Source organism: Entelurus aequoreus, linkage group LG18 (assembly GCF_033978785.1).
Source record: "Entelurus aequoreus isolate RoL-2023_Sb linkage group LG18, RoL_Eaeq_v1.1, whole genome shotgun sequence".
Taxonomy (NCBI): Eukaryota; Metazoa; Chordata; class Actinopteri; order Syngnathiformes; family Syngnathidae; genus Entelurus; species Entelurus aequoreus.
The window spans coordinates 27,695,094-27,706,230 of record NC_084748.1 but is presented as its reverse complement, the minus strand read 5'-3'; the positions used below and the strand labels follow the sequence as shown (position 1 = coordinate 27,706,230).

The 11,137-nt window shown below is 37.1% G+C and overlaps 1 protein-coding gene across 1 annotated transcript in view; it reads right to left on the bottom strand.

Moving 5' to 3' along the window:
• Positions 1 to 5,972: 5,972 nt before the first annotated feature.
• The window catches only part of pdgfba (platelet-derived growth factor beta polypeptide a), a 52,454-nt gene continuing 47,289 nt past the window's right edge, over positions 5,973 to 11,137 (bottom strand). Inside the window, exons 6-7 of the mRNA XM_062026835.1 lie at positions 8,356 to 8,496; positions 5,973 to 6,643 (exon numbers count right to left, since the gene is read on the bottom strand). Coding sequence (XP_061882819.1) covers positions 8,369 to 8,496 — 128 coding nt within the window. The 3' untranslated portion in view covers positions 5,973 to 6,643; positions 8,356 to 8,368. The remainder of the gene's footprint in view (positions 6,644 to 8,355; positions 8,497 to 11,137) is intronic.

Here is an 11,137-nt window from a genome sequence, read left to right as displayed (position 1 = left end):
AGACAGATAAGAGAACAGGGAACATTCCATCGCGAGTGAAGTGAGCAAGCGGAAAAAAATGGCCTCCTCAATTCTGGAAGTCACCAGCCTCCACTGATTCTAATTGACCTTTTTTGCAACACACTTAGTGACTGAAGCGTACTTTTGTAATTATTTCCCTATATCTCTGCACAATAACTTAGATTTGGTAACACAATATCGAGCAGTAAAGAATGTGTAGTGATTTTTGGTGTAGATTAGAACATATTTTGCTTTATTTATTATAGAAATATTTGATGCCACTTTGTGTTGTACATTTTTATATGATATTTCTCATCTAGGCTTTCAGTCCTGTCCTACTTAGTGCGACTTCACCTCTCAAAATACCGTCATTTTTGTCACCACATGGACACGGCTGGAGATACAATACAGAAACCCACTTGCACACGACTGCGTAATGAATCCCCTCAACAGTGTACAAAATTGTCTATTTTTCGGCGCGTTTAACATTCAACCTCGAATTGCTGGACATTGTCGAAAACATTCGGAGCGGAATATTCAAAATGGCGGACTGAATTTGTGGCATTTTGTGATGTTTAGATGGTAATTTCACATACTTTGGGGATTTGATACAAAACTTGACATGGTTTAATGGATACAATGAAACACAACTAAGCATATAAAATCAACCTAGTTTTCAATTATACTGGTAATTTAAACTATTGAATAGTTAAATACTAAGTGTTTTGTTGATTCTCTTTGTGTATTTTTTTTAGAGTCTATACATAATTGTGAAACTGCACATATTCTCGAGGCAGCAGTATTGCGCTCAACAAATTACTGGCATTAAAATAGGAGTTCAGAACATTCAGGATGCGTCGTTTCTTATTTACGTGGCTCACCTCCGACAGCGTCTTCTCCCCGTCATCTTTGTTGTAGCGGTGTAACGTGCAAGGACGGGAGTGGAAGAAGTGTCAAAAGATGGAGCCATACTTGCCAATCCTCCCGAATTTTCCGGGAGACTCCCGAATTTCAGTGCCTCTCCCGAACATCTCCCGGGACAACCATTCTCTCGAATTGCTCCCGATTTCCAGCCGGACTTAAGGCACGCCCCCTCCAGGTCCGTGTGGACCTGAGTGAGGACAGCCTGTCATCACGTCCGCTCTTTACTTCATACTTCAGAACCGACTCCCACACTTGCCGTCAGGGTGCGGAATACAACGTAAACCGTTGGCCAACCAAAAAGTTACTTTTTGGTTGGCCAACGGTTTACGTTGTATTCCGCACCCTGACGGCAAGTTTTGGTTGGCCAACGGTTTACGTTGTATTCCGCACCCTGACGGCAAGTGTGGGAGTCGGTTCTGAAGTATGAAGTAAAGAGACGTCATTTCGTCACCTCACCTGGTTATTGACTCCAACCCAGAATATTACACTGCCCATACCTACGCTCCTTCAAAGGCTGTGCTACTAGCTGCAAAGCATTGCACTTTCAAATACAACAATGAGTAGAGAGGAGTGTTATGTGTGTGTATGTGTAAATAAATGAACACTGAAATTCAAGTATTTATTTTATTTATATGTATATACACTACCGTTCAAAAGTTTGTGGTCACCCAAACAATTTTGTTGAATAGCCTTCATTTCTAATAACTGTCGAGTTTCAAATAAAAGTTCTCTTTTTCTGGCCATTTTGAGCGTTTAATTGACCCCACAAATGTGATGCTCCAGAAACTCAATATGCTCAAAGGAAGGTCAGTTTTGTAGTTTCTGTAACGAGCTAAACTGTTTTCAGATGTGTGAACATGATTGCACAAGGGTTTTCTAATCATCAATTAGCCTTCTGAGCCAATGAGCAAACACATTGTACCATTAGAACACTGGAGTGATAGTTGCTGGAAATGGGCCTCTATACACCTATGTAGATATTGCACCAAAAACCAGACATTTGCAGCTAGAATAGTCATTTACCACATTAGCAATGTATAGAGTGTATTTCTTTAAAGTTAAGACTAGTTTAAAGTTATCTTCATTGAAAAGTACAGTGCTTTTCCTTCAAAAATAAGGACATTTCAATGTGACCCCAAACTTTTGAACGGTAGTGTATATATAATAAAATACATATTTATATATAGCTAGAATTCACTGAAAGTCAAGTATTTATTTTATATATATATATATATATATATATATATATATATATATATATATATATATATATATATATATATATATATATATATATATATATATATATATATATATATATATATATATATATATATATATATATATATATATATATATATATATATATATATATATAAATTATATATATATATATATATATATATATATATATATATATATATATATAAGAAATACTTTAATTTAAGTGAATTCTAGCTAAAAAATATACTCCTCCCCCTTAACACCGCCCCCTGGCCCCGCCCCCATTACCTCCCCCGCCCCCCAAAATCTCCCGAATTTGCAGGTCTCAAGGTTGGTATGGATGGAGCTAACTGTTTTAATGACATTCAGACTTTACTTCTATCCAATAAACCCGCTTCAGCAATCAAAACGTATCTTACGTGGTACTGTCAAATGAAAAGAACTGTATAAAACCAATGAAACATGAAACATTTAAGAAATAAAATATTTCAACTCACAATTTGTAGCATTCATCAGACGCCGTATAAGCCAGTGGTACCGCTCGTTGAGTTGTTTGAAAGTGGCGGGAAAACCATCTCACCGCCGGGACAGCTTAGCTAGCTTCCGGTGTCGGCCGACCTCGTCTCACAAGATGTAGTTTCTCTTTAAATATCCTTCTTGAAAATGGCCTTGCAAATATATATCTGCCACCTAATCAACGTTTTGCTCTCCTTCTTTGCGGGTTAAAAAAGTGAGTTTTCTATGGCTCGTATGGCTCCGGTGCCACTTCCTGTTTTCGCAACTTGTGATTGGATACTCACTTGGGACTCCCGAGTGAGTATCCAATCAGAGGACGCGTAAATGTCACGTTCAACGTGAGGCCAGCTAGAAGGTCTTACTGACAACAACTCGTGATCTGATTGGCTATGGCAATTATCTATCAACTGTATGTGTCCGTTCACTTACAGTGCACGGACGCCCTCATTGTTGATTCTGAAGGCCCCGGGCAGATTTGGTACAGCATGGCAACATAAGCTAGCTGAATTCTGATTGGATACAAAACTAAAATTAAAAACCAACAGCACTGGAAGGAGCATAGTATGACATGAAGAGAATATGAATACTTTTAGATATTTAGGAAAAGTAAATTAAAAGTTAATTTGATCTTTAATCTTTAATCTTTCCAGGTCATTTGATCATCTAAAAATGTGATTTCTGTCACATAATGGCAGGTGCTTGAGCACCACCAGGGATCTATCGGTGCATGTGGCTGGGTTGTGTAGTGGTTCACATAGCTGGGTTTCATGCGCATAGCACACACTTGATTTACAGTCATTTGACCCCAAGTTAATATAGGATGCAATCACTGCTGAGATACAAACTGAAAAAAATAGGATGTATTTTTTTTTTTATCACAATGGGGAAAGTGATAGCAGTGCATATTTTTACATTTACTAACAAAAGTAAACATAATGAAAACATTTAAATGAGTAATAAATAATACATAGTGGGCACTAACGATTGCACTATATAGATAATTATATTATATTAATCATATATTAGGAATGTAGATCCCTCATGTGTGTACTGTGCAGCATGTCATGCACGGTCGTGACTATTCCAACTTACTGAAGTGTCAATCAAGCTTGACATGAGTGACTTCATTAAGTCGACCTCAAGTGTGCGCGTCTGGGGAATGCACTGTCGGTGCTGAGTCGTGATTCTTGGGAGAGCGAGAGAAACCGCTGACTGAGCAGTTTTGTTTTTTTTCACCAAGGTCCCCATAACGTGACTGATTGCTTCTCCTGAGCAGGCGATTTTGATGAATGTTGCTTCATCTTCCTTGCGGCCGTTCATCATCCGTCCATTCCTGACTGACACACGCACGCACACACACACACACACACACACACACACACACACACACACACACACACACACACACACACACACACACACACACACACACACACACACACACACACACACACACACACACACACACACACATTCTTGCATGTGTTACCTTCTTGAGACCTCCGAATCATTCCTACCTTTTCAGGACCACCTTTTCTGGATATATAAAGATTTGTATTTACAACATTAATAATATATACACTACCGTTCAAAAGTTTGGGGTCACCCAAACAATTTTGTGGAATAGCCTTCATTTCTAAGAACAAGAATAGACTGTCGAGTTTCAAATGAAAGTTCTCTTTTTCTGGCCATTTTGAGCGTTTAATTGACCCCACAAATGTGATGCTCCAGAAACTAAATCTGCTCAAAGGAAGGTCAGTTTTGTAGCTTCTGTAACGAGCTAAACTGTTTTCAGATGTGTGAACATGATTGCACAAGGGTTTTCTAATCATCAATTAGCCTTCTGAGCCAATGAGCAAACACATTGTACCATTAGAACACTGGAGTGATAGTTCCTGGAAATGGGCCTCTATACACCTATGTAGATATTGCACCAAAAACCAGACATTTGCAGCTAGAATAGTCATTTACCACATTAGCAATGTATAGTGTATTTCTTTAAAGTTAACACTAGTTTAAAGTTATCTTCATTGAAAAGTACAGTGATTTTCCTTCAAAAATAAGAACATTTCAATGTGACCCCAAACTTTTAAACGGTAGTGTACATACTATGCAAATATAAAAAAGCTTCTTGTGAAAAATAAGTTGGAATTTCACAAGAAAAAGGTCAACATTTTACTAGAAAAACTGAACATTTGTGAACTATTATGATAAAAGTTGGAATTTTACTCAAGAACAGTCGCAATTTTACAAGAAAAAGCTTAACATTTTGGCAATTTTATGAAAAGAGTCGTAATTTTACTCGACAAAAGTCACAATTTCATAAGAAAACTTTAAAATGTTGGCAATATTAGAACAATAATTGGCATTTTACTTGGCAAAATTATGACAAAAGTCATAATTTTACTCAAAATATGTCACTATTTTACAAAAACAACAAAAAATTGGCAATATTGTGATAAGAGTCAGAATTTGTTATGATAAATGTCACCATTTTGCATTAGGAAGTAATAATTTTACATAAAAAGTAATAATTTTACGAGGAAACTGCCATATTACAGAAACAGAAACAATATGAGAAATTGTTTCCGATTTTATAAGAAAAAAGTTGGCACATTGTGAGAAAAAGACTGCTTTTAGTAAAAAATGTTTTTGATTTCTTTTGTTTGTAATTGTTTTTTAATCTTCATTATTTACTTCAAGTTATTACAGTATGGCTCTACATACATATTTATTTAATTGTTGTTATTAATTTTGGCCAAAGGGGTCGCGTATCAATTTCTTACACACACTTGTTATTTCATATGTTGACCAGAGGGGGGGGCACTTTTAAAACCGACCCACCGTCAATTTGAAAAACCCCTCCTTTTTGGGACCACCCTAATTTTGATAGATTTCACCACCAGGTGAGACATTCTCTATTAGATGCATTGGTTTTCCATATTGAGACCATGATTTATGTCCGAACTTGTTCACCGGTCCTCTTATGGAAGGTACTTTTCCTTGTTGATGTCCCAAGAAGGGTAGAAATACAAGAACACACATACACATGTGCACACGTACACACGTACATACACACACACAAACACACGTACATACACACACACAAACACACGTACATACACACACACACACATGCCCTTGTCTCACTTTCACCATATGATATTCCTCTGTTGACATGTCCGTTAGACAGTTGCCACAGCAACCAGACAATTTTTCTGACCCCCGCCCGGACTGCATAGATTAGAAATCTCACACACATTAACACACACACACACACACACACACACACAGCGGGCGATGTCTGTTGAAGTTTTCTTTATTTTCTATGAAAAATAACATTCATGACAGTTACAGTGTACAACCAGTAGTTCTTTTGACCTGAAACGGCAACAATAATAATAACAATAATTACACTTGAGAACCAAAGGACTTCATTGTCATCCTTTTTTTTTCTTCCTTTTTAAATAAGTTAAGAAATAAAACCTACTCGCTAGAAGCTTTTACACGTACAGTGTTGGCTATAACTGTCTCACAGCGTTTCTAAAAGTCTCGTCTTTAAGACTGCTTTTTGTTTATGTATGATGAGCATATGTGGGTTAAATGTGTTTGGGATTTTTTAGAACTTGGTTTTCCATGTTATGTTTGATGGCAGTAGTACAAAGTGAGTGTTTTAGAAGGCGCAACCGTAGAGTCTCTCTCCAGTTATCCAGTCCTTCAGGTCCAGTTGAAGTCCCAGGCATGAGGTGCACCTTAATGGAGCCCAGAGCGAGTCAATCCAGTGTTTAGTGTGACACGGTTCCTTAAAGGAGTTCTTAAGATTGCACTTTATGTTTTAGATTCGTCCACCGGCGTCCATTTGCACTTGTCCCCCAAAGAATCCCATAAGTCCAGTGTATCCAGTGTGTGTCCAGTGCGTCCATACACCCTTTGGGCGCTGGTTTTCTGGCCGACAACCTTTGGTTTGCTGCACAAGTCCCTGTTGGAAGAAGAGCCATTGTTATTGTGCTGAACATGAGTTTCCATGGCATCAGTTATAGCACTTGATTGTTGTTGTCCAGAAATAATATGTGCTGTCATTGGACCTCCCACCAGGAAGTTATGTTTTTTTAACTTTTTTTTTTTTTTTTTTTTTAAACAGGGGCCGTCAAAATGAATGTTCGGGCGCAGGGGTGTCAAACGTACGGGCCGAGGGCCGGATCAGGCCCGCAAACAGGTTTTAATCCGGCCCACGGGATGAGTTTGCTAAGTATAAAAATGAACCTGAAATTTTGGAATGAAAGAAACTGCTGTTCTTAATGTGTCCACTGGATGTCGCAATAGCAATTTTTTGTATCTTTGTAGATGATGCTACATATGTACGAAATAAACAATCTAAAATTAATTTGAATCCTGCTCTAGTGTGCAAGAGTCCAACTCAAGGCCTGGGAGCCAGATCTTGACCACCACATCAGTTTGTGTGGCCCCAGAAAAGCTTGGATATATTATGCCTAAGTAAAAAAAAATTTTTTATATCTATCTATCTCCATTTGGACAGAAAAAAAATATACGTACTGCATACTTCAATATTGTCTAATAACAAGGAGTGTCAAAAAAAAGAAAATATTTTCGAATGAATCGCGATTCCTCTTTGTAACGATTTGTATTTGATTTGAAAAAAATAGATTTTTCTTTTTTTTTTAATATATATATATATATTTTTTTTAAAAAGCTACTCAGGCAAATCATACTGTTGATGTAGATGCCCATATCTGCTGTACATATTTAATTTAGAAAAGAGAAGTGTGCAATACTTCTCTTGTTGCCTTATTTATATTTGACTTTATTAAATGTTTGGGTAGGATTTCATTAAACCAAACCTGTTGTCTTTTGAGTAATATAGAAGTTTATTATAGCGGTTATCTATTTTACGGAGGAGTGTAGTTACAGTAATCATATAACTGGCAGCCGATGTAATTAAAAAGTATGGGTTTAGAATCCAGGATCGTTTTGAATCGACAATCGATTTTGAATGGATTCCCAAAAATTCACAGCCCTACAAATTGCGCACACAAATATTATGTTATGATAAATTCCAAACATTTTTTTTCCATTAAAATAAAAAAAACCTTAATATCTATTTGAATAGTAATTTTGAAGCATGTAAACCATTAAATTGGACACTGTAAGAATTACAATCGATTTTACGGTAAAGAAAAAACAAAAAACAAAACTGTCGGCTTCAATCCAGAATTTTACTGCAGGAAAAACAGTGGTGCTGTTTTTCTATTTACAGTAATAGACGGTAAAAACAAAAAACCCAGATTTTTTACGGTAAAAAAACTAACAAAAAAAAGATTTTACTGTAGAAAAAATTATTTACTGCTGTAAAAAATTTTTTTTAAGGTTTTCAGTTTAACTTCAGCATAGGAGCATTCACACGCAATTCCTTCGGGAATTGCCTCTTCTAGTTCTCTATAACATTTCCAATGGTTCATTTTGCATTGAGTCCAACCTTCAAAGTGTCAGTTTACTGGAAAACTTAGTTTATGATAAGACTCCTTTGTTCCCATGGAGACAAAAGCAGCAGTGCAGTAAGGCCAAAGTACTTCATCGTGACCCTGGAAGGTCATTGTTCATTCGTAGCGAGGCATTTGTGCATTAAAGATAGTCAAAGCAGCGCGAGAAGCAAACCGTCACCTCTGTGCTCACCTGCGCTTGGTCGCTACATGATCATGGTCCTCATGGCCGCTTTGCTGATGCGCTTGCGATGTTTCCTCCTGCGCCGGACTCGGGGCGACGCCGGTCTAAAGGGGGTGTGGCGGCTGGAGGGCGGGGCCGCCGTGGAGATAACTGTGGAGGACAGAGTTGTTACATTTTAGGCAGACGGAATAGTTTAATCGCACAACATCCATTGTCTTAAAGCAGCTCTAAAGTACCGTGGAGTTCTCACACTTTACAACACTCCCAAGGTCGTCTCAGGAAGGGGTTTTTTTTTCTTTTGAAGCGACTGCAGCTTAGAGATCTCTGGGGGTGCAGGAAGAACAGCAACTGTTCTTTGTTACCCGTCATGCAGTAGGGTTGTACGGTATACCCGTATTAGTATAGTACTGCGATACTAATGAATCATTTTCCGTACTATACCGCCTCTGAAAAGTGCCACTGTAATGATACCAAGTACAGGAGCGTATCTAGTCGATACTACTATGATTACCGTATTTCCTTGAATAGCCGCAGGGGCGTTAATTAATTTAAAACCTCCTGTCACACCGGCGGGATGCGGTAATTATTTTAAAACCTCTTCTCACTCCGGCGTTTACCCAAAGGAATCCATAAAATTTAGGCGTGCGCTTTGAGTGTGATGTAAGCATACCATCATGAAAAGCACATTTAATTAAAAAAACGTTATTATGGTCTTACCTGTACTTATAAATGGAGTCCATTTGCAGCTCCTTCTGACCAAAAGCATCGATAACTTGTTTATAGAAGTAATCCTTATTTTCTTTCTTCAGTTTTAAAAGTCTCTTTTTCGATGGAGATATTCCTTTAATTATTACATCCTGCTTCGATTGAAAGTCCAGTTTAGAAAACTGTTTTATTTTAGATACCGGTATGTAATCCTTGTTAAAAGGAAGAAAAAAAAATCTCTTGCTGCATGTGTTCACTTCTTCTGCAGTACCGGAAGTCGCAAGAAGGATCACTAGCGCGGCAGCGCCCTCTACCACCAGGAGACGGGAGTCATTTAATGACTTATACAGTATTTCACACACGCAGCTACGGTATATTAATAAAACATAGCTGCTTACTGTTCTCTTTAGCATACTGTACCGGTATTCAATAGCTTGGACCTTAAATCCTACTGAAAAGCTCTTTATCTTTTTTCCTTTGTGCGATTGTAAACTACTGAAAGCAGCTTCCTCCATTTTGAAAATGAGGACAGATGCGTCACTCGTGACGTAACGAATTTGACCCGGTGGAAGTTCTAGCCATATGTTAAATATTTTGCAAAACGAGTTTGACCCGGCGAAAATTATAGACATGCGATAATAAAATTAATATTTTGCGAAACGAATTTGATCCAGCTTCAATAATAAACCGGCGATAAGGCCAAGCATGCGTTAATTATTTTGAGAAACGAGTTTGACCCGGCAGTAATTCTAGACGTGCGAATACTATATTCCCTGCGCCAATTCAAGGAAATACGGTAAGTCAATATTTTTTGGCATCACATCTTCTTTCGTTTTTTTTAATTTTGTGTTTATAAACTCAGGAAATATGTCCCTGGACACATGAGGACTTTGAATATGACCAATGTATGATCCTGTAACTACTTGGTATCGGATTGATACCCAAATTCGTGGTATGTAAAGTAATGTAAAGTATCAAACTGAAGAATAAGGGATTATTACATTTTAACAGAAGTGTAGATAGAACATGTTAAAAGAGAAAGTAAGCAGATATCAACAGTAAATGAACAAGTAGATTAATAATTCATTTTCTACCACTTGTCCTTAATAATTTTGACAAAATAATAGAATGATAAATGACACAATATGTTACTGCATACGTCAGCAGACTAATTAGGAGCCGTTGTTTGTTTACTTACTACTAAAAGACAAGTTGTCTTGTATGTTCACTATTTTATTTAAGGACAAACTTGCAATAAGAAACATATGTTTAATGTACCCTAAGAGTTTTTGTTAAAATAAAGCCAATAATGCAATTTTTTGTGGGCGCCTTTATTTAGAAAAGTACCAAAAAGTATTGAAATCATTTTGGTACCGGTACCAAAATATTGGTATTGGGACAACACTAGTATGTACTCTATCAGACAGTATATTAAACATGTGTTGCAAATTATTATGGAGGTTAATTTGTGTCTTTATTAGGAAAGCTTTTTTTTTGACACTGAATTTATGTAACTGAATTTTTTGCGTTAAAATTATGCTGACAATTTCAATAAAAAAACAAATTCTGTGTTTTAAAGTTCAGAGTATAAAGTTCAGTGTAAAGAAATTAAATATTCAATGTAAAAAAAATTCTGTGTCATTTTTTACACTGAATTTTTGCCCCGACGAAGTCCTTTCAGGCTGAAACGCCTATACAGGCATGTTTTTACTAGACTAGCCAAGCATTAATAAAGATGTTTTAATCTTTATCCTCGAGAGTGCCTCTAATTTTTTTTCTTATAAATTTCACTTGGATCCCTAAACTGAAGAGCACCAGAGGAAGACATTTTGCTACACCCAAGCAGCACTCCATGCATTTTGCTTTTTTATTTATAACTAAATGTAGTGTTTTTAAAACAGGCACAATAGCAGACAGCTAAAGGTCCTTCCATATCTTGTGGGAGTCCTACAGCTACAGCTGTTTAGCCACAATACCCAGCAATATGTTTGGAGGAGAAAAGGTGAGGCCTTTAATCCCAGGAACACCATACCTACCGTCAAGCATGGTGGTGGTAGTATTATGCTCTGGGCCTGTTTTGCTGCCA